Source organism: Plasmodium gonderi (assembly GCF_002157705.1).
Source record: "Plasmodium gonderi DNA, contig: Chr14, whole genome shotgun sequence".
Lineage (NCBI taxonomy): Eukaryota > Apicomplexa > Aconoidasida > Haemosporida > Plasmodiidae > Plasmodium > Plasmodium gonderi.
The window spans coordinates 258331-282701 of record NW_021628939.1 but is presented as its reverse complement, the minus strand read 5'-3'; the positions used below and the strand labels follow the sequence as shown (position 1 = coordinate 282701).

Sequence of the window (24371 nt, the reverse complement as noted above, 5' to 3'; positions counted from 1 at the left end):
TTGCAAAAAAATTTACCATTTTTTCAGCTGCAAGAGAATAAAGAAGTTCGTTCATATGTGCATTCTATGTATTATAGGGTTAGTTTATATGCATTTCTTGTTAACCTAAAAATTAGGAAGACAAATTGGGAATTTTGTAGATCTAAAAAGTCCCCAAGTTACTGAATTGCTATTACATAGAACAGCCTGAGCATAAAATAATGGACCCAGAGAATGAAGTTGTAAAATTTTTGTTATGTGTGGGGCAGAAAATTAACAAAAGTGCCGAAGATATAAAGCCATTTATTAAAATAATTGTAGAAGACAACTGGCTTGACTCCTTGGAAATTTTGAAGAACTTGGGTGATGATGAATGGAATAAGTTAAAAATACCCATGCGATTAGTTGATGAAATTAAAAGAGAATTAAGAATTAGCAAAGAATGGGATAAAAGTGTAGAAAATTGTGACAAAACCATGCCAAATCATGGAAACAAAAATATATCAAGTGAGAAGAAGTCTCCAACGGGGTTAGGAGTATCCGACGCCGAAGCGTCAAATTTAAATAATCTCAACAATTTAAATAATCTGAACAATTTAAATAATTTGCATAAAAGATTGAAGAAAGGCATAAAGGACGAAATGGGGAGTAACCGACGTTTAAATAGAGAAAATAGCGAAAGGAATGACCAAAACAATAATGAAATTAGCAGCTCTATGTACACCAATTCAAGTGAGAAAAATAATTCTTCAGACATGCGACATGATAAATGTGTAGAAAAAAGGAAAGGTGCTAATATGAAAGCATTAGAAAATGTGGAAAGAGTAAAAAATTCATTTATAAAATATAATAAAGAGAAATTAGAAGAAATGATTGAAAACAATGTTCAAGAAATTCCAAAAGAAGAGATTTTTTATTTATCCTATGATGATGAAAATTATAATTATCTTAGTTATTCGGAGGAAAAAATGAATACAATTAAATGCATTAATGAAACTGAAAAATTAAAAAAAATTGAGATAGATGAGTTAAAAAATATAATTCCTATTCTATGTAAAATTGTAAAAAATATTTTAATAAACCCAAATATCATAAATACAAGAATTTTGAAATCAACTAATGATATTATGAAAAATAAAATATTGAAATATAAGGAAGCAAAACATTTTTTACTTGCCATAGGTTTTGTTGAAATATACATATTTTACGTAATGGAAAAAGTGGACACTTTATTATTATTATGCATATATGAGACTTTGCAAAGCATTTCCAAAGACTTTATAAAAATTGATACCTCTCCCCAAACCTCTTTTGATCCCTTTAAATCTAGTATAGTCTGTGTGGACACGTTAAAAAAAGGGAAATTAAAATGTGATGAACAAATAGACAAATTGTTACAAGAAAAAAAGGAGCAAGTAGAAAAATGTATGAACCAGTTAGTTGATTTGAATCCTAAAATATATCTATTTCGGCCGAACGCAGTTGCAGAATCCCCTGGGAAAACAAATAATGGAATGGATGCTTCTATATGTAGAAGCTATAGTTCATCGGACTCGGACAGGGATGAACATGCACAAGACTTAGCACATCTTATACCGAATATTAAAAATTTGTATAAAGAACAAACATTCAAATCGAAGACCAAGCTAGAATTAGAGAAAATATCCACTAGAAAGGTTTATTCAAAATCAGTTTTAAAAATATTGTTCCCTGATATGTATGTTCTTGAAATGTCTTTTTCAGCTGGGACTATAATAAGCGAAGTGAATGAAAATGTAAAAAAGGTACTTTACATAAGACTCTGCATTAATTCAGAAAAAAAAAAAAAAAATTTGATTGTTTTGTGAATATGCGTATCATTGTATTTGTCTTTCTATGCTGTATCGCTAATCGGATTTATATCATTTTATGATGTTACACTTTTTACGACTTTTCCCATATTATGGAATCTTTTTCACATGTTATTTTTGTTTTACTGTGCATTTTAGTTCCTTAACCAATCAGTTGCTCCCAGGAGATGGTTCATTTATGAAACTCCAGGAATACGAAAATTTGACCCGCAAAAAAGGCTTTTTGATTACAACTTGATCCCGTCTGCCCTTTTGAGATTTAAAATAGATGATAAGGATGATAGTTCAACTTATACTTCTTTTATATCTGAAGATGCTATTGCAAAATATTTTGTTGAATCGTGAAATAGAGTAAAAAAATAAAATAACAACAACAAAAAAAAAAAAAAAAAAAAAAAAAAAATATATTCACATGATAAATAATAAGTTCACAAAGATGTTTTTTTTTTTTTTTTTTTTAAAGTGATTTTCCTTTTATATTCCTAGACTCTTACAAATTTTCTTTTGCATTTATTATATTTTAGTCCATATGATATATATGTATGTATATATATTGTCCCACTTTTTTAATGTTATATATCCTTTTTAATCATCTCATATGTTCCTTTTTTAAAGAATAAGAAAAAAACTTTTTTTCTTTTTTTTTTTTGTGTGTGTATTTTGAATAGATTGCACATCTTTTTGAATATCCGTTGCAATATTTTTTTTCTTTTTGCTCATCCACTTCCTGTATTAAAAAACATTATGTTTATTACAAACCATTTTTATGTTTCATTTGCTTTCTGTTTTTTAGTCTATATTCACAATTATAGCTGTATATAATGACCTCGTTTTAAAAATAAAAAGTTCTAAAAAAGTATTGATGGTGTCATGCAGGCGTAAAAAAAAGGATACTAAAAGGAGTTTCAATGAGGAAAATTTGTAAATTGCAAATGGGTGTATATGAGTTAAATGCCAATGCGAATTAGAAGCAGACGAAAAAAAAGGGGTGGGAGCAAAGATGTAGGCATAAAAAGTTGGAAGAAATGATATAGACATAAAAAGTTGGAAGCAATGATGTAGGCTTAAAAATTACCCTCAAAACAGGGGGTGAAATTTTACTAATCACAAAGCAAAGGTAACATGCACTATGTTCTAAAATTACCAAATGGTCAACATACAGTTCATACGTAAATATGTCCGAAAAAAAAATGTGCTTCATAAAAGTGAATGTACAAATTTAATCAAAAATAAAATAATACAATTTTTGGAAAATATTTTGTGCTGAGGAAGTTTCATAGTTGTTATTGTACATTTCATATTTGAAATAAAGATCCTCTATTTTTTTATTATATATATTATTTTTCTGTGCAAACAATATTTCGAATTCCTTTCTGGACTTTTCAAATTCATTTTTTGTTTTCCATTTGTCTATTATCAAGTATGTGTTAAAACTTTCATCATTATTATGTTCATTATTTATGTTTGAAAATGTCGAGTTTTTAAAAATATTAGTTTCGCAAAATCCTTTGTGTTTTTTATTAATGTCATTAAAATGTTGCACTACATTTAGTAACTCGTTTTCATTTAAAATGGATGATTCTTGGATGTCTTTTGTATTAGAGGTGTTGTTATTTTTACTAGGAACATAATTTTTCGTGTCCTTTTTATCAGAAATGTTTACTTGTCTAACTACGATTATATCATGGTCATTTCTAACCCCATACAAGCTCAATTCGTTTTTCCGATATAATCTGTTCAAGTTCCACCCAAGTGTGCTACTTATCAGTGTGATTAATAGGGAACTTTTATATTTGCTCATTTTGCTTGTGCGATTTTGTCGTTACATTGAGCACGTATACGTATGGGTGCGCATGATTGTTGAATATATGCTGGTTGTATATATATTTATTTATTTATTTATTTGTATTAATACATTCCCGCATGCTTGATTGCATTATTTCGTGAATGAATAAATGTGTTTATATACACATACGAAGGATGCGCTGGGAGATAATACTCACTAAAATATTGACAGTAACATTTGGGGAAATGACTCCCTTTAATTAAACTCCCACATGAGTCGTACAGAGGACCCTTTTTATTAAATGTCACAATCGTTATTTATGATGCAATGAGGGAGGCAAGCGTCCTCCTGTTTTAAAAAAATGTCTATTTATTTTGTTAATTTTGGAAACATGCATATGAATTGGAAAACGTTTATTTTTTTAATTTTTTTTTTTTTTTCTTTGATGTTGTGTAATAAATTTTCTGTTTATTATATTGAAGTAAAAATGTTTTGTTTGACGAGTAAAAAGTTTTTTTTTTTTTTTTTTTTTTTTTTTTTTTTTTTTTGTATTTTTTTTATTTTTTTTTTTTTTTTTTTTGATGTTTTTTAATAAATTTTTTTTTTTTTTTTTTTAAGTAAAAATTTTTTTTTTTACGAGTAAAAATTTTTTTTTTTTTTTTTTTTTTTTTTTTTTTCTATTTGTGTACTTTTTCGTACATATATATATGTACTTATGTGCCTGTTCACTTATTCGTGCTTGGTTCACTGATTATATATTTCACACATGGGATGAAGTTATTGGCTGAGAGAAAAACGAAAATGCATTTAAAGGATTAAATGAGGCACCAAAATAAAAAATTGAAACAGTTTCCACAACAATTTTTACCCCTTTCCATGGCAATTTGGACGTTACTCTTATTCTTTTTTTTTTTTTTTTTTTTCTTTTTGCGACATTCGTGTCACTTTATTTTTATTCGCGCATAAAAATTATGCTACATAAATGAATACAATTTTGTGGAAGTTCCTTCAATGTAACAGTGCGGATTGTTAAGTGAAAAATTGGAAATATTTTAAAATAAATTAAGAAGAAATGAGGAAAATAAAAAAAAAAAAAAAAAACAACAAGTGAATAACCAAATAATGAGCCATCAAATCCAAAAGAATGACTAAGCTGAATAAACTATCATGAACACACATATGTCCTTGGGGACATTCCTACAACCTTTAGAAAAAGAATAAATATATACAATGTCTTGTGTATTGAGGAATACTCATCGTTGTTCTTTTATAACATTTTAACCCCTTTTCAAATTATAGTCATTCTCATACTGGTTGTGCAAAAACATTATTATCATTTTTTAAAATGATAAAAGGGGGAAAATAAAAAAATCCAATGGATAGTAACAAAAGAATGGATATTTGCACATATATATAAATAGCAGCAAAAATCAAATGATTTTTAGAGAAGTGCAACCAATGCAAAGATATTAAGTAACAAGACGCGAGTGATGTAAGTTAAAAATATGTATCAAGTGGTAAAGGCATGTGCTGTGTTATACGAGATAGATTACTCTGGAGAAATGAGAAATTAAACACCAGTACATCACTAATTGCAAGACACTCGCTCGTTTATAAACTTGTATATTATAACCTTATTACAAAAATTCTAGGAGAACAGTTGCATTATTATTTTTCCATACATATTGAAGAATTTAAAAATTTTCTTTTTTTTTTTTTTTTTTTTTTTTTTCCATTTTCAAGTTTATGCGACTTACCAGTTACTTATTTGAGTGTCCTTTTCATTAGTCCATGCACACTACACGAATGTACGTAAAAATTGCATAAAATTTTTACACACTTGCGCACCATGCATATTTTGCACATTTTGTTCCATTGTTTATTTTGCACATTTTGTTCCATTGTTTATTTTGCACATTTTGCTCCATTGTTTATTTTGCACATTTTGCTCCATTATTCATTTTGCACAATTTGTGTCCGTTCAACAATTCTGAAGGATTTTTTTTCATAAATCATTTTTCAGAGTTTACGAATTTTCGTAATTATATAACTTTTTCAGATTTACACACGTTCAAATACATGTTAAGAATATGAGAAAGGTTAAATTGACGATAAAGAGTGCTAAACAAAAACATGCATATTTACAAGAATGTGTATATATGTATCATTCTTTAGAACATTTCTAATAAGGGCTTAATTTTTTTTTCCCCCACTTTTGAATATATTGTTTTATTTTGTTCGCATAATCACATGAGTTATTTGAGCTACTTTAGATCTTTTAGTTAATCTAACAAATAAAGGCTAATTTTTGATTTTCATTAAAATAGTGTGTACATACAAATATTGATGATATTCACGGGAATAACATTATCTGCTGTATGGTGGAAAAGAAACAGATTGTGTGGGAACACTTGTGTGTATGTACCACCGTATATGTGTAACTGTACAATGTTTTCTTTGTAATCTTAAAAACATTTAGCAATATTCGTTTTTTAAGATTATGTATTAAGCGTCTTTTCCTATTTTCCTTTGCTCTTTCGCCTTGTTTTTTGTGCTAGTTTTTGTATTATTTTTTTTTACTATCTCCCCACAACCCCCCAATTTGTCCCAGTTTTACCCATTTTTATTTCTCAATTTTTTCCCTTACTCATTACACACTACCTTAAAATGTCTTATGAATCGTTTGCGCTAAAGGACAACGGGGTATGTTTGAAGCCAAATTACGATTTTGATGAATTGGATTTCAATGATGAAGATGATATTGTGAACATTACAAGCTTCGAGAACAACCCATACGAGAACAATTTAAAAAGCAAAATACTTAACCGATACAAGAAGAAGGATGACTTAGAGACTATTTCAAGAAAAGATAACTCCATAAGCAGTTCTACATTTATAAATAGAGACAGATTTTCATTGGATGATGACAACACGGAATTGAAAGCTAGAATTAGAAATTCTTTATGCAACAATAATAATAATCACAATAACTATAATAACACCTATAACCATAACTTAAATTTAGACGCAACAAAGAGAGAATCGAATTTAAAATTAGAGGGGATACTTCACGAAAATGATTATTTAATTCAATTAAGTAAATTAAAAAGACATGTAATAATAGAAATATTTGGAGGGAAATGTTTCATACGAGAATATTTATGTACAGAATTTTTGAAAAGAGTGAAACAGTGTTGTCATATAAAACAGAAAAGTGGTTTAATAAATTACAGAGATTGTAAACAATTATTAGCAGAAAATAACAATATAGCAAGTATAGAAGCTCGTTTAAATGCTATATTAGTATCCTTACCCCCTTTAACATGTATAATTTTACACTCAAGTGTATTTTTAGTTATTAAAGAAGATTTAATTCGAGATGATTTAATTAAAAAATTATGTACTGTTTCTAAAAAATATACCAATTTATACAAGGCTGATTCTAAAATAATGGAAAAAAGGCCTTTTGAATTTTGTGCCTTAGAATGCGTTTTTTCTAGTGCTATTGAGCATTTAAATGCAGAACTGAAATTATTAAGTAAAGATTATGCGGACATTAAATTTACGTTAAAGGTTACTAATTATCAAGATGTTTTAACAAATTTACATAACTTAAAAGAACCAACGAATATTTTAATAAATAAAGTGAATTCATTTATTAAGGCTTTTCATGAAATATCAGAAAATAATGCTGATTTGAAAAAAATGGAATTAACCAAAAGTTATTTTAACCCAATGAGTGGTGAAGAAGATAATAAAGAATCAACAAATCAGGATTTACAGATGCTACTAGAATATTTCGATCAAGAACTTCATCAGATACATGACCAAGTGAAACATCTATATGAGTTAATGCTTAACTTAGAGAACAAAATGGTATCTGATCTTTCTCTTTCTAGAAATAATTTGATACGAATGGACATAGTCATTAGCTTAATTAATTCGGGGTTTGGCATAGGAACTCTCATAACAGGTCAGCTTTCATTCAACATGTACACATTAATTGGCATTATTCCCTCCATGCTTGTTGTGACCTTATCCTGTTTTCGCAATTAGAGCCATTTATAACACGTTCATTAATAAACTTGGAAAATGAGAGTGTAACTGTGAAAAAAAAAACATATATACATAATGATAGCAATGGTCATAATGGATGCAGTGATTGTGAAGATCATGATAAAAATGTATCTTCCTGAGGCCATTGAGCATGATAGGAATGATATCCTATGTGCGCACATTATAATGTATATATGAAAATAATGAAGCAATTTCATTTAACACATTGTTTTTTTGTTCCTTTTTTTTTTTTTTTTTTTTTTTTTTTTACAGGAGTTTTTGGTATGAACTTAAAAATAAAGTTGGAGCAACACGAATTTGCCTTTGTTTATGTGACGAGTCTAGTCATTTTTTTATGTTTAATAACTGTGGTAATGTCTGTTTACTTTTTTAAATGTATTCGAATTTAAATGAATTATAACTATAGGTAAATTTATCTTTAGAATGTTAAGTAGCTGCTGGAATTGTTAACTTCCTTATGTGTCTGCTTATGTGTACATGTATTTTTTTTTATGTGCTTGAGGGCCTTGCTTATATGTGTGAGGATATAGCAGCGAACGGAAGCGTATGCATATGTATATGCACACATACACACATATGTACATATACATACTCCTTTTTATATCTGCATGCAGATTTTCCCCCCAGTTTTACACATAAAAAATTGCTAAGTTTAATTTGAATGCCTTGTACATGTGTATACGAAGTAGGTGAAATAAAAGTTTTACTCAAATTTACACACAAAGTAAATCCTCCTTTGTTAAGGAATTTAAAATGCTTAATTTTTTTTTTTTTTCCACATACCTTTATTTTATTTTATTTTTTCTTTTTTCAAGTTAAATTATTCTTTTATTTTAATAATTTTGTTTTTAATGGAGAGAAAAAAAAAAAAAAAATCTTTTTGTGATGTATTTTGCACGTTCTCTTTTTTTAGCACTTTCTAAATAAAAATTCTTTAATATGCTAAGGTTCTTTTTTTTATATTTACGCTTTCGTATATTTCCTTTATCCTTTTTTTTTTTTTTTTTTGTATAACTTGAAAATTTTGAAGTTTCTCAAAAAGGAAAAAAATTTTTAAAGTAAAATGTGTGTTTTTATTTTATTACTATAACTTTTGAGTATTTTTTTTTTTTTTCTTATTTCCCTATATATCTCTGCTATAGATACGTTTGCACATGTATATACGTATATATATTCATGCATATACATATCCAAATGTGTATTCTTCTTTTTCTTTTCTTTTTTCCTCTTATGAATTAGTTTCTTGGTAATCTTTCTGCTACAAAATATAGAAACTTCTTTAATTTTCTTTTAAAAAATTTATTTCAAATTAGTGATAAATTCAGGGAAATAAGGACTATTTTGCAGGTAAATGCAGAATAACACATACAAATGATTGCAAATACTTTATGAAGACCTCCTTAGATAATTGTTTTTTTTTTTTTTTTTTTTTTTTTACACGTTAATATTTGATACCACTTTGGCTATTCTTTTTTCTTTTTTTTTTTTTTTTTTTTTTTTTACACATTAATATTTGATGCCACTCTGGCTATTTTTTTTTTCTTTTTTTTTTTAATACGTTCTTCATTTTTTACGTTTTGTGAACCATGGAAAAGGAACTTAAGCAAGTAACGTTAGAGTTAGTTTTTAATAAATTAAAAGATAAGCACATTTTATTTTTTCTCATATATAAATGTAAGAAATGTTCTTAAACTATATGAGAAGAAAACAGTAACAGAAAACAAAAGAAATGTTACATAACATGAAATGAACGACTGTGAGAAATGTATCACATATAAATTAGCATTGTATGTAATTACGTAAGCTACGTTGAAAGTGAATAATTGGGAATTGTTGAATGAATTTACGCACAGATATGCATGAGTTTTCTTAGACTGCCATGCATGAACTTGCTTACAGTTATTAGTTTTCTCAGAAGAACATTGTGTACTTGGATAGAGGGTCAGGGATATCAGACATTACTATGCATTATTACTTGCACCCTAAGTAGTCTATATGTAGATATATGTAACCATATGTATAAACAGTTGCGATAATATGAAATTGCTTGTGTTACTCTTTATAACAAAAATGTTTTTGTGTAAAATTAACAATTATATCAGAACAGAATACGCTTATATAATACCTTTTCCGAAAAAGAATAAATTATATAAGCATAAAATAAACTTTAACGTGAAAATTTTTGCAAATATTAGAAAGAGCGCATCGAATAGACACATCAATTTTTTGTATGCCTGCTTTGAGTTTTAAAAAAGAGAAAAAATGTTGAGAGTGAAAAATGTAAATAAGGGCGTGAAATGAGGAAAGCAACATTTCTTCAACCTATAAAAATTAAATTATATATTTTTTTATAGACAAAACAAATAAAATGAAAATAGGAAAAAAAAAAAAAAAGAAAAATGAATGTGAATGTGAATGTAGTTGAGCATGTCTTAATCATGATAAAAAAAAATAGCCTATCCTTTTACTACAATATGAGCTTGTTGACACATTAAGACGTAGAGATGTATATATATGAGCGTGCGTTTTTATATGCACATATCGATATATGTTCATGTGTTTTTATCAATATGCATATATACATATTGATAATTTTAATGTGTTATTCTACTTTCACAGGAAATGCCTATCTTTCCCTAGAAAAAGCATGGATGATGTGACAGAAGAAGCAGAAGTTAAGGAGGAATCCAAAGTAAAGGAAGAAGACAAAGAAACATCTAAGAGAAAAATAACAAGTGATGGAAACACAAAGATAAAAAAGGCTAAAGGAAAGAGTGAAAATGATATAAAAAAAGGTTCATTGTTTAACTGTGTCGTTAGGGAAGAGGATAAAATAAGCGATCTGGCATCACCCAAATTTAACCCTGCTTATTTTGATGTCACTAATTTATACTTATCACAAAAGGATAAAGAAAAACACAAGTTTAAAGATTCTTTACTATTTTCTATTCTTACCAATACATTTAACCAAATAGAAGAATTAAAAGGTAGTGGAACAGGTAGCAAGAAGAATGTAGCAATTATCTTGTCCAATGTGTTTAGGGTTCTAATTTATTATAGTCCGAATGACTTAATTCCAGCTGTATATATAACGTTAAATAAAGTAGCACCCGATTATTTAAATGTAGAAGCAGGAGTAGGTGAAGCATTGATTTTGAAAACCATGTCGGAGGCATATAGTAGAACTGAAGGAAGTATAAAAAAGGATTTACAACAAATTGAAGATTTAGGAATAATAGCAGAAAATTGTTCTTGTAAAATGAGGACTATTTTCCCACTACCTCGTTTGACTATCCAATCAGTGTTTAATGAATTAAAAAGCATACCAAATCTCAGTGGTTCTAACTCTCAACAGAAAAAAAGAGAAGTAATTAAAAAACTATTAATTAGTGCTAAAACAGGTGAAGCGAAATACATTGTTCGGTTTTTACAACAACGATTAAGAATAGGAGTAAATAGTGCTACAGTGTTACAGGCACTATCATATGCATTTATTCTAACACGTCCATGTATTCCTGAAGAAATTGTTATAAAGGGGAAAGCAATGAACGAAGAATTACTAAGGGAGAAAACTAACTATAGAGATGATAATGACAATGCTAGTAATAGCACAGTTGAGGATGATAAGAATAAGATGAATGAAGAACAAGGTAAGGAAATAAAAATGGAAAAGCTGAATGAGGAAGAATTGAACAATATAAAGAAAGAAAGGGAAACGGAAAATGAAGATGATAAATTCAACGAATTAATAAAATCTATTAAAATAAGAAATGAGAAAATAAGTAAGCCCAATTTATTTTATAACATAGGAAAGGAAGGAGATACTCGTTTATTGCCCATATTTAAGGAGTTAAAAAAAAGTTACTGTGAAATGAACAATGATTCTGATATTTTTGAATGTATGGAAAAATCTGTGAAGAGTGCTTTGTGTGAATTGCCTAACATTGAAATTATAATTCAGAATTTGTTAAATGGTGATGATATGAATACGTTAAGCAAAAAATGCACAGTGAAAACTGGAGTACCTGTACAACCTATGTTAGCCAAACCAACAAAAGGAATACAGGAAGTCCTAGATAGATTTAATAATGCGACATTTACATGTGAATATAAATATGATGGAGAAAGAGCACAAATTCATTATGTAGATAAGGACAATATAAAAATATTTAGTAGAAATTTAGAAACTATGACAGAAAAATACCCAGATGTTATTCAAATAGTACGGGATCAAATTATTAGTGGTGCTACTGAATGTATTATTGATAGTGAAGTAGTAGCATACGATATAGAGAATAAAAAGATATTACCATTTCAGGTGCTAACAACGAGAAAAAGAAAAGATGTAGATATTGAAAATATAAAAGTAAAAATATGTCTTTTCCCTTTTGATTTAATATGTTGTAATGGTGTATCGGTGATAAAAGAACCATTGGAGATTAGGAGAAAACTTTTATACCATTTATTAAAATGTAAAGAAGGAGTATTATGTTATGCAACTCATTCCGAAATGAATAATATTGAGGATATTGATATATTTTTACAAGATGCGATTGAGAATAATTGTGAGGGTTTAATGGTTAAAACTTTGTTGGATAATGCTTCTTATGAACCATCTAGGAGATCATTAAACTGGTTAAAGGTTAAAAAGGATTATATAGAAGGGTTATCCGATTCAGTAGATTTAGTGCCTATAGCTGGCTATTATGGAAAAGGAAAAAGAAGTGGTGTTTATGGTGCCTTTGTTTTAGCTACTTACAATTCAGAAACTGAAAATTTTCAAACAGTTTGTAAAGCTGGTACAGGCTTTAGCGATGAAATTCTTGCTACATTACATGAAACATTGAGTGATAAAATAATACCAAATAAAAAATCATATTATGAAGTTTCTGACAAGTTAAATCCAGATGTATGGTTTGATGCTCATTATGTCTGGGAGGTAAAAGCAGCTGACTTGTCTCTATCTCCTGTTCATACTGCAGCTATTGGAATTTATTCTGATGACAAGGGAATTGGTTTACGATTTCCCAGATTTCTAAGACTGAGGGAGGATAAAAATCCTGAGCAGGCCACTACAACTCAGCAAATTGTTGATTTTTACGAGGCACAATTTACGTCAAATAAGAATAGAAATAACGACTTTAATGAGAACAGTGAAAGTGAATGAATGTTTTTAATGGAGATCCTTTTTTTTTTTTTTTTTCGTGTCTCCTTTTAGAGTAATGCCATCAAGAATATACTCTTTTTTTCAGATTTCCTTTGCTTTATGTTTATTCAACATAATCGTAAAAAATTTCAAGTAGAATATAGAAACACGCACATGGAAACATTTATAAATGCGTAAAAATAATATATGAACTGAAAAATGAGAATATTCTATGTAAATCGTTGAAATTTTTCACCATATGAATTTTAACGAAGAAACAAAAAGTAAATGAATATGATTAATTTGGGCACATATTTCTTTTATACAACATCTGTAATATCAGTTTTACTGATAATACTGACTGTGACAATTATATTTATCATATTAGTAACGTTAGCTGTGAACTATTCTTTTTTTTTACTTTTGGAGATTCCATCTATCTGACTTAAAAATCGAGAATATATTAACTTGTCAAAAAAAAAAAAAAAAAAAAAAAAAAAAGAATTTACCGTTTTATGTACAATTTGTCTTATTTTTATTTTATTTTACTTTTTTTTTGGGGGGGGAATCATTCTTTTAATGAATTTATAATGTACTTAATTTTCTATTAATATATATTTTTTCATAGAAATTATACACTATCAATTAGATGGAAAACACAAGCACACGCCTGTGTACATATATCCTTAGGAGTATGTTGCTAATTCCGTTTTATAAAGTTCCCTACATAGTTTTATAATTCATTACACATTTGTTGAACATACGAAAAATAAATGTAATCGCCGTTTTTTTTTTTTTTTTTTTTTTGTTTTTTATTTGTTTCCGCATAATAAATTAACATATTTATTGACTGAAAAGAACTTTTCAATGAAGTATATGATTTTAAAAAATGTAGTTTCACATTTTATGCAAGCTGGAAAATGTTAATATTGGGATTCTGCGGAATTGGTACTTTGGAAAATAGACGAGGTATAACACAGTGTGGTGTTGACGTAATGCTTCTTGCATATGTGTGTTTGGAAATAATAGGGGTGTGTGTGTGGGGGGGACATATGGAAGAAAAATATATGCGAAAAACGTTCGATTGCAACATTTTTAATGTTCCTTTTTGTGTGGACTTAAGATGAAAAAAAGACCGTTAAATATAGGCGTGCGTTGGTGCATATAAAATATATATCAATGTGTATATATACATATATGTATTCTTCCTGTTTTACGAGAAAATGCAAATGAAGTTCGAATTGACAAAGTGCTAAAAATGGGAAATATTTTTCAAACAAAATAAGATACTATTTTTTCCTTTATTTTTGCTTTATTATTTTATTTATTTATTTATTTTTTTTTTTTTGTTGTTTCTATTATGCTTAAACTACAATAAAGTAATGAACAAATTAAGGACAAAATGGAGAAACATAAAGTGAAATAAAAAAAATAAAAACTACAATAGTAAAAATGTAAAAACATGAACAATGTAGCGTATGTGAGTAAATATAAATGTTCGCAAAAAAGAAAAAAATTAATTTGTAAATAAATATAACATAAAATGTACACATTTGTTTTCCATTTTACACTTGTTAAAAGTGAAAAAAAACGCTGATTTGGCAATTTTCAAATTTTAGCATTTTTTTTTTTTTTTATTTGGGCTACTAATTTAAGTGAGTATTGCAATTCACTCACTTTAAGCTTTATGTCAATGTGGATGTAACACAAGTTAATTATATACAAGTGAATATTCTAGTAATCCATATTTAATACTCGACAACGATTTTATTTGCAAATGAAATGCCAAAGTATCAACTATAAATTTACGCGTTGACATTAAGCCACTATGGCTTCTGTGAAAACATATGCATATGTACACATATACATGCGAATAAGTATACATGTGCATAATTCTTTGTGAAATCAAAAGTAAGCATCTCTGAAATGTTGAGGAACGAAAAGACAAACGGGAGAAAAGTAGTAAATTAACAGCTCCATATTTTTATAGCCATTACGGTTATTCAAGCATACATGACAGTTTTTTATAATGTATAACAAGGCAAAGAATTTCCGTGCTGCATTTAATCCTATACAAATTATAAAAGTGAATAATATAAAGGAAATTGTGGATCGTTTAAATATTCCATATACACATTAAAAGCATCTTGCAAGTGAATTTTTTTTTTTTTTTTTTTTTTTTGTGTTTCTAAACAGTATATAATCCTTTAAAGAATTCTTTGCATAGGAAGCAAAAAAAAAAAAAAAAAAAAGACCATTAGAGGATGTGGAGAAAAATAGCAATATAAAGGGTTAGTTTTTTGTGTAAAGAGTTATTGATGTTTACCAAACTTCCAAATGTATATTTATTCTCGATTGTAATGATTAATGCAGAGGCGCTATATATATATATATATATATATATATATATATATATATATATATATATATATATATATATATAGAATACAGTGCTATATGAAGACAGAATTGGAGAAATGAAAAAGCTAGGTGTTAACACTAAAGCAGGAACCAATCTATCGAGGATAAAAGAAAGCGAAAACCTTTTTAAGAAACCAATAGAATTTAACAAAAATTTAAGAAGATTGTCATTTTTAAATAAAAAAGGTAACGATGATAATCATAAGGATAATTTAGACAAATGTGAAAAAACGAAAGTGAAAGAAATAAATGATGTTTTTAAAAACTGTATGGTAGCACTGTCTCATAATAAAATATGTACAAGAAACGCATTCGACATAAGAATTATTGATCATTTGGAAGATTTAGTAAATTTAAATGACGAAGAAATAAATGAAGAATTAAATAATGAATTGTTGGAAAATGGAGATTTTAATTTATCTTTTACAAGAGCATCTAAAGCTATCGAAGGAGCAACAAAAGTGTATGGATACAGAGTAGAAGCAATTTATGATCAGACATACAGTTTTTTAAGCAATGTGAATATAGCAAAACAAAGTGATACAAATGAAGAATTGATAGATGAAAAAAAAAATGTGAACGAAGTTTCAAATAAAAAAATAAAAAAAAGGAAAATAGAATTTCTACAAGAATCATCCACTTTGGCAAAATCATCGGACATTACTGTGGATTCTATCTCTGTATCAAATATATCGGTTGACACTTTTTTTTTAAAATTGAATAGTGCTTATGATCATTCCTCAGGAAATAGCTACTTATTACCGAACTTAATTTTAAATAATGACTTGTCCATACAGTTTGATGGTGACATTGATGCGTGTGAATATAAGAAGAGGAAAAAAATGGAAAAAGTTAATGAGGAAGATATCAAAGAAGACATGAATGGTAATAATGCGAGTGACACTTATTTTGCTAGTGCACAAAGTAACAGTGACTTAATGATGAAATGTTACAAAAAAAAATTATTCCTTCATTCTAACATACTGAGGGATATATTTTTCGGTAATGAAAATGAAGATTTTAACAGCTTGAGCATATGCCCAGAATTGGATTACTTTAAGGAAGAAATAAATAAGCATAAATTAAAACGAACAAATTCGAAAGAATTAGGAGATGGAAATGATGGCGACGAAGATGGAGACGAAGATGATGACGACAATGATAATAATAGATATGATTATAAAACAAATGAGGAAGAAAATACCAACTTGGGTAAAAATGACGAGTATGGAGGAGACAATCCAAGGAATAATTTAGGTTTAAGTCTAGATGGAAATATGGCAATAGATAATTTATTAGATGACATCGATTTTAATAATAGAAATATGGGGGATAGCAAAATGCTGAATAGCAGTTTAAATAATAATAATATGCATTTCAATGATTACAGAATAGACGATTTAAACATAGAAAATGTAATGCAAGAATCGCTAGTTTTTGATAACATGAATTTAAATGATTCTGCAGGTAATAATTTAAATTTTTCTCAAAGCATTTTATCATTTCAACAGGGAAATAATACAATGGCCGGTTTACCGTTACCAGAACTTATGAAAAGTGAAAATAAAGACTTTAGTTTAATGAACTCATTAGGAGGTAATTTTCCCATGAATACACAGAACACATTATTTTTTAAGAATCAAAGTGGAACACCAACAAGGGCAGGTTTAATATCAACCATTCCGGATGAAGACACACTATGGAATCGTAACGTGATGACATTTGAAAACAGATTAAATGCAATAGATGTAAATAATAGATTTAATTACCATTATTATGTTCCTAGCAAATTAATAGTTAATGGAAATTTCAGAAACCTAATGGATATAGCAAAATTTTCTCATAAAAATAAGCAAATTGTACATAACTCCTTGGCAAATAAGAAAGCAAAAGCTTCTTTTGATGTATCAGTTATTGATTTTGAAAATTTATACAAAGAAATAAATGACGTAGAATTATCTAAATATGATTTATGGAAAAAAGAAAAAAAGAAATATGTATCGAATGCACTTTTCTCAATTGATCAAACATCTTACATATTTGAAACGAAAGACAACTGCATTAATTGTGTCAACACAGTTACAGATAGAATAATGAAATTTTCAAAAGTGGCAATGATAACACCCGATGACTATAATAGTGATCTAAAATTAAATGTTGTACTAAACGAAGTTAACAATGACTTTGTAACAAATGATTTAAATCAAATAAATTTCGGGGAATGTAAAAATACGGAAAGTATGTTTCTAGAAAATATGGATGATCAACAGGATTGTCATATGCAGGATGGATTGAATGATGCCATAGATAAATTTTATAACATGGATTTTGAGGATATATGGCAGAATGAAACTGAAAATAATTTATCAAAACAGGGAAGTAAGAATGAGAATGTGTCTATTCTTCAGCTTCATCAAAGTATTTCCCGCGGAAATACACGGGGAAATCCGAACATTGAAAATGTTTCTAAATTTGTTGATGTTTCCAAAATAAAAAAGATTTTGTGCGATATTGTGAAGCCAGCCGGGAATGAGGGTGTCGATGAGGACGAACATGGAGGTGACCATAAGGTAACATGTGCTAGCACAATTTTTTACGAGATTCATAGATGTGTATGTGTGTATATTGGTATGTGCGTGTATATATGTGTATATGCACATATGTATGAATATATTTGTAAGAAAAAAATGCTATTTCATCGTCGCCATCATCATCATTATCTTTTTTTTTTTCTTTTTTTCTACCCTTCACCTAGATTGTTCCTTACGTTGAAGAAAAGACCACAACTTTTAAGGACATTATTAACGAGGTAATTTCTCTTCTGTACTGTGTATATACTTATCCCATTAGCACTTCTAAATGCATGATTTGCCTTTGCATTTAGTTATTGCGTTGATGACTAGTACATACATGTGAATATATGTTTCTATATATGCTATATGAACAATAAATGTGCATATTAACGAAAAATGCATTTTTTTTTTTTTTTTTTTTTTTTTTTTTAATCAGACAAAGTCAAAGATGAACCCAGCAGAAGTGAACGGCACTTCAATCCATATGCTCTTTGTGTGTCTACTGTACACATGCAACGATCAAGGTAATGTGCTGCAATTTCCAAAAAATGCAGAGTGAAAAAAATATGTTGTAAATAAATGTATTAATAAATGATTTACTTTTGGGAGAAGTATTCAAGAACATGTCGATATTTTGTATTCCTACTACGAACATGCTTCATTGCTCATATCAATTTTTACTCTACGCAGTAATGCATGTATTGCACGCTTTACCAATTTTTATGCTTTGTCCATTATTATTATTATTTTATTTTGTTACGGATCCTTAGAATTACTTCTGGAGAAGATACCAAACGAGGACAATTTTTACGTTCGCTACGGGTTGCCCGTGGAATACCATGTTAAGCCCGATGACATATTCATGCTTAAAAATTAAAAGGAATGGGATATTTTCAATCGAGATATATATATTTATATACATTCCTTTTTTTAGCTCATTATCCTTTTTTTAAAACATTTATTCGTTATAGAACTGTATACCTTTGTAGTGCTTAAATTACTGAATTTGCTGTTTTTTTTTTTTTTTTTTTTTTTTTTTTTTTTGTAAACATATAGGTGTATATATTTATCGAAAAGTGTCATGTAAAAATATATATCTTTACAATTGCATACTTTACACATTGGTAAATAACATTTAAAAATACACATGCATACGCAAATTATTATACGTATAACATATATAATTTTATGTATTTCACTTAAAAATGGCTTTAAAGTATTTCACAAATTTAATAACAATTAAAAACGATGTAGGAGCGCTGTTATAATTGGTGATAAAAAATGTTCAAAAAATAAAGTAAAATAAAATATTAATAATATGAACCGTAATAAATACTGAATCATTCTAATAAGTCAGAAGATAAACAAGCGAAAAAATCAGGGAATTCTTTATTGGATAATCAATTAACTTTATTCACTTAAAAAATACTTTAACCTAAGAATTAATTATAAATCGAATTCAAAAAAGTTAAAAATTTCCCTATTTGATGATGCTTTTTGTTTGTCTAAATCCGTTCCCCTTGAAAATGAATTAAACACTGAATTGAAAGTGTGAAATGTAAAAATGCGCATGGTTAGAGTAAGGTAAAATGACATAAAAAGAGAAATAAGATATTTTAAAAAAAAAAATAAGAAAAGAACAACATTATAAAATAGTCAACATATGTATGAAAATTTACATGATCATACACCAACCGTGTGTATTTATTATTTATGCGCATTTTTTCCATTTACTTTTTCTCTCCATAAATGTCATTCCTTCCAAATATGTTTGATCTACCTGGTCGTTATGTTTCATTAAGTAAACCCTTCTACGCATTTCTGCTATCAATAGCAACTCTTCCAGTTTCTCAACTGGCCATTCGTTTTCCGGCAACCTATAGATAGTTTCCAAAAACAATTAAAAGAATGTGGTGTGTGCATGGATATTTGAAAATGTTTTTCCAAGAAAAAATCTTATGCAGTTTTCGAATATTTTTAAATGGATAAAAATATATACATAAATATATATATATATTTATGAGTATATATTATAGACAGGACAGCATAGCACAATAATTAGAAATACATGTGAGTGTCTTAAAATATCTCTGTTGATGTTTTAAAATGCGTTTTAGTAGATTTCCTGTAGACACATATTTCTCATTTTTTTTAGGTTTAACATTTGGCACAATTCATTTCCTAATTCGAAATAGAGATGTGTCAAATTTCCAACTGATGCTGCAGTTGCATCTGATAAAAGAGCCCCTGCCATTTCGTAACATTCGGGAAATTTTATTTTTACTAAGCTATTTTTGTGTAGCCTCTTTGCATAAAAATATTCTACTAGTATTTCATCCGTTTCGTTGATCTTTAAGATAAAGGCAAAAAGGGGGTGGAAGCAAGGTTGTGAAGAAAATATAAACATTTATTTGGAATGAACAATTTTTTCTCTGTGCAATTTCAAAAGAAAAAGAGAAATATATAAATGCTTACTTCATCTTTTCTATATCCGTTTTTGTGCTCCTCCATGGCTCGAGTATTTAAAAAGGATAAGCCAGGCAGGACACAGCAAGGGATACATGGTACCTTCTAAATCATTTTTTTTAAAAAAAAGGAATCTTAATATGTAGGCATATATATAATCATTCATATATATATGTATGTGTGTGTGCTCAGGGGCATGTATATATGTGCATATACTCGTTCATGCTACATATAATATTCAGCGATGTCGTCCTAGGAGTTCTATTCCTCACCACAAAATCTAAATGATGGAAAGGAGTATCATCCACATATATCAAATTTTTTAGTTCTTCTACTTTTTCGCTTAAAACTAGTTCATTTTCCATTTTTTAGAAAAACAGAAGAAATATTTATACTTAAATATTGTTTATGTTGAATATTTTCTTTATTCTGCTTTTTTTTTTTTTTTGTTGTTGTTTTTAAAGAGAAAGCATAATTGGCGATATATTTATGCACATGCTCTATATTTTCAAATGTTATATTTCAAGCATTTTTTTAATTATTTTTAATTTTTTTTTATGTGTATAACAGTTTTTTCAATTATGTGTATTTATGTATATTCCTATGTATGGAGATATCGTACTGTAGCAATTTTTTTTCCCCCTTTCTTTCTTTCTTTCTTTCTTTCTTTTTTTTTTTTTTTTCTCTTAGCGCACACATTTGGTGAAAAATTAGACAAAGAACCATTTGACGCATTAACATTTTATTATGATTATAATAAAAAAAAAAATTTTTTTTTTTAAATTTTGCGTGGTTATTTATTTATTATGAAAAGGAATCATTTAGTTTGGGAATCGCTGTGGGTGGGAGAGGGATCTCACTTATATGTCCATTTTTCCAAAAGTAGGGATAAAGCATATTGCGTGTTTGTCCTTTTTGTAACTTTACATGATGCTTTGCTTGTGTCCTTATTTCAGTTAGCATCATTGGGGTTATTGAGGTTATTCAGGTTATTGAGGTTGTTGTGGTTATCGAGATTATTGAGGTTATTGAGGTTATCGAGATTATTGAGTTTATTGAGTTTATCGAGATTATTGAGTTTATCGAGATTATTGAGTTTATCGAGATTATTGAGTTTATCGAGATTATTGAGTTTATCGAGATTATTGAGTTTATCGAGATTATTGAGGTATCATGCCTGCTTATGTGTTTATATATATAGATGTATTACCATATATATGCACGCACCTTTTTACCAGGGAGCGTCTCATGAATTAAACTTGCGTTGTTATTTAACAGATGTAAATGTATTTATTTTTATTATTTTATTTTTTTTTTTTTATGGTTACAATGTTTTTGCTTCCTATAGTCAGGCATGGATACAAACGAAAAATACTGTCCATACTGTTAATTTATTTTGAGTTATAATTTTTATTACATATGAGGCAGAAAACTACAAAAAACTTCACAGCTTTACAATCGACTGGTAAGTTAGTTAACGAATTGATTGAATGATACATTCACTATTTTGTAGCTTTTGAAGCGAAGAAAATCAAGGAGTACTATGAACACATCAAAATTGTTTAATTTCCCTCCCTTTTGTAGGTTTATAAATACACTTGTAAATAATTATAATGATACAAATGTATTACTGTACCAGGATCATAAATACATATTTCTGTTAAAACAAAATATTGTAATAACAAATTATTACCCCTTTTGAGATGTGATCATATAACGATAAAATAAAATTTTTTGCTCATTTATGTACAAAGTTGTTAAAAAATATAACACACGCATAGATTAATTAAAAGCTCTCCAAATAAAGTGTTACTTTTGTGAAGGAAAAATATATATATAAGGTGTATATATATTGGTATCTTGATTTTTTTTTTTTTTTTTTTTTTTTTTTTTTTTTTTTTTTTTGTGTACAATTGATTAAAAAAAATTTTAAAAGTGGTTACCTTTTTTTTTTTTTATAAAATTTTGTAATATTTTCTTTTTTATTTTTTTTTTATTTTTTTTTTTTTTTTTTTTTTTTTTTTTTTTTTTTTTTTTTTTTTTTTTTTTTTTTTTTTTTGCGTACACATGGATTAAAAAGAATGCTAAAAGGTGTACACTTCTTATTTTGTTCATAAAATTGTGTAGATTGTACTTTTTAATTTTTTTCTTTTATCATTTTGTTATTCTTATTTTTATTTACACTTTAACTTTTATTTGTTCTTGATCTTTTTTTTTTTTTTTTTTTTAAATTGGCACTCATTTAATTTCACCCTTGTGTTGAAATTCATCTTTTTGGTGATACTTTTGAGTTTTTCACTTTTACAATTTTGTTCTTTTGAAAAAACTAACAAGTTCTTAGTATCACACGGCAAAATTAATGTTACTTTGGAAGATTACAAATATGTATATATATATATATATATATATATATATATATATATATATATATAGATAGATAGAACCCATTTAAGCCTTGTTGCATTTTAAAGGTGCAATTTTTTACACATTAGTATGAACAGGGTGAACATATTTTGTATGATATATATGTATTGATAGATGTATGTGTTTTTACAGTACCTTCATTTGTGCGTAAATTTCTATGGGTCACACTGAATTCTAATACATTTTTAATTTCAAAAGAGGGTATTATTCATTTCCGTCGGGTTTTCATAGTGTCATATAATTTTTTTAACTCCTACCCTCTCCCAATTTCTCATAATTTATTGTAATACTACACGAGAGCTTGTATTATAGTATTTATATATTTGTATTTACAAGGAAAAATTAAGAAGTTCCAAGTGTTATATATTAGGGATGATTTTTCCGCTATTTTTTTTTTTTTTATTAAATATGTGCATATTTTTTTTTATTTATTGAGAACACATTTCTAAAGATCTTAAATTTTATTTCTTTTTTTTTTAAAGTCTCCTTGCTATATACATATATTCATGTACTTGCAAATTTTTGTTGGGAAGAATTTTTAAAGTTGTATGGAAAATTATCAAACTGATAGTGTTTTTATTTTTCTCTCTTTTTTTTTTTTCTAATAATAGTGCAGAAAAGGGAAAAAGAGGGGAAAAAAAAAATGCATGCATGGATGTATGTATGTGTATATATAATTTTAAGTCGATCTTGTATGTCCTTATTTAGTAGGAATATTCTATTTACCTGATTCATCGTGTGAATAAGTGCAAGAAACACAAAATTGGTTCTTGTTAATACAATGGAACACACATAAAACACATACAAGCATATAAATGCACTAAAAGCCTAAATGAATATCTCATATGCTATAAAGACATCTAAATATATGTGTGATTTGAATTTATTAAAGCTCCACACCAAATTTTTATGAGTACTACGTCATTATGCCTACTCTGTACATTAATAGGTGGACGCACATTGTGAAATGCTTAACTATCTGTACAATGTTCTCCATACATTAATATACATGTTTAGTTATTTACAATTTTGTTTTTCCATAGTACTTCTCATGAAATTTTCATGTGTGAAAAATAAAAAAATAAAAATAAAATAAACAGGCAAAAGGACAATGGAAAAGAATGAACATACTTTTTATGTAATTTTTTTTTCTTTTTAACTTTTTTTTTTTTTTTTTTTGCCATTTGCTCTTAACCGAACAGTTTATTTTATTTTATTTTGTTTTTTTCTTTTTTTTTTTTTTTTTGCTGTAACTTGCCTCTAAATTTAAATTTCATTTATGTATAGCATTTTTAATAATTTTAATTTCTCTTATTCTTATATTCACACAATTTCCTTTTGAAGTGGCTTTTTTTTCGTGTCACCCTCGTAGTGAGAACTTTTTCTTGTAATAAAAATTGTATATCTCGGGAGTGAACAACTGTTTGCTACCCCTCTCCTCTTGTGACATAAATATCCCATTTTATTCTTATCGTTTGTAAATTTTGAGAAAAAGGAATTAAAATTTTTGAATACATACAACCCATATATAGGAGCAGACACATGTCAACAAATTGCATAAATTGTTATATCCACAGTGGTACATACATATGTACATATGCAAACGCAAGTATAGAACATCATTCAATAAGAAGATAGCCAAAAAAGCC

The 24371-nt window shown here is 27.6% G+C and overlaps 6 protein-coding genes across 6 annotated transcripts; 4 read left to right on the top strand and 2 right to left on the bottom strand.

The window, feature by feature from the left end:
• Positions 1 to 200: 200 nt before the first annotated feature.
• On the top strand, positions 201 to 2174 carry PGO_140460 (hypothetical protein, conserved; the record flags this gene model as incomplete). Its single annotated transcript, XM_028690040.1, has 2 exons — positions 201 to 1763; positions 1968 to 2174. 2 exons carry the CDS (start codon positions 201 to 203, stop codon positions 2172 to 2174), a joined length of 1770 nt encoding a protein of 589 aa, XP_028545841.1.
• An 874-nt stretch (positions 2175 to 3048) lies between these two features.
• PGO_140450 (hypothetical protein, conserved) lies at positions 3049 to 3630 on the bottom strand (the record flags this gene model as incomplete). Its single annotated transcript, XM_028690039.1, has 1 exon — positions 3049 to 3630. One exon carries the CDS (start codon positions 3628 to 3630, stop codon positions 3049 to 3051), a length of 582 nt encoding a protein of 193 aa, XP_028545840.1.
• Positions 3631 to 6282: 2652 nt separating this feature from the next.
• PGO_140440 (CorA-like Mg2+ transporter protein) lies at positions 6283 to 8081 on the top strand (the record flags this gene model as incomplete). The annotated part of the gene is made up of 2 exons (XM_028690038.1): positions 6283 to 7588; positions 7945 to 8081. 2 exons carry the CDS (start codon positions 6283 to 6285, stop codon positions 8079 to 8081), a joined length of 1443 nt encoding a protein of 480 aa, XP_028545839.1.
• A 1648-nt stretch (positions 8082 to 9729) lies between these two features.
• Positions 9730 to 12859, top strand: PGO_140430 (DNA ligase I; the record flags this gene model as incomplete). Its single annotated transcript, XM_028690037.1, has 2 exons — positions 9730 to 9920; positions 10312 to 12859. 2 exons carry the CDS (start codon positions 9730 to 9732, stop codon positions 12857 to 12859), a joined length of 2739 nt encoding a protein of 912 aa, XP_028545838.1.
• A 2456-nt stretch (positions 12860 to 15315) lies between these two features.
• PGO_140420 (hypothetical protein, conserved) lies at positions 15316 to 18709 on the top strand (the record flags this gene model as incomplete). Its single annotated transcript, XM_028690036.1, has 4 exons — positions 15316 to 17829; positions 18015 to 18068; positions 18269 to 18356; positions 18603 to 18709. 4 exons carry the CDS (start codon positions 15316 to 15318, stop codon positions 18707 to 18709), a joined length of 2763 nt encoding a protein of 920 aa, XP_028545837.1.
• Positions 18710 to 19278: 569 nt separating this feature from the next.
• On the bottom strand, positions 19279 to 20663 carry PGO_140410 (hypothetical protein, conserved; the record flags this gene model as incomplete). Its single annotated transcript, XM_028690035.1, has 5 exons — positions 19279 to 19370; positions 19567 to 19709; positions 19995 to 20182; positions 20308 to 20403; positions 20571 to 20663. The coding sequence occupies 5 exons, from the start codon at positions 20661 to 20663 to the stop codon at positions 19279 to 19281; spliced, it is 612 nt and encodes a 203-aa protein (XP_028545836.1).
• Positions 20664 to 24371: the final 3708 nt, after the last annotated feature.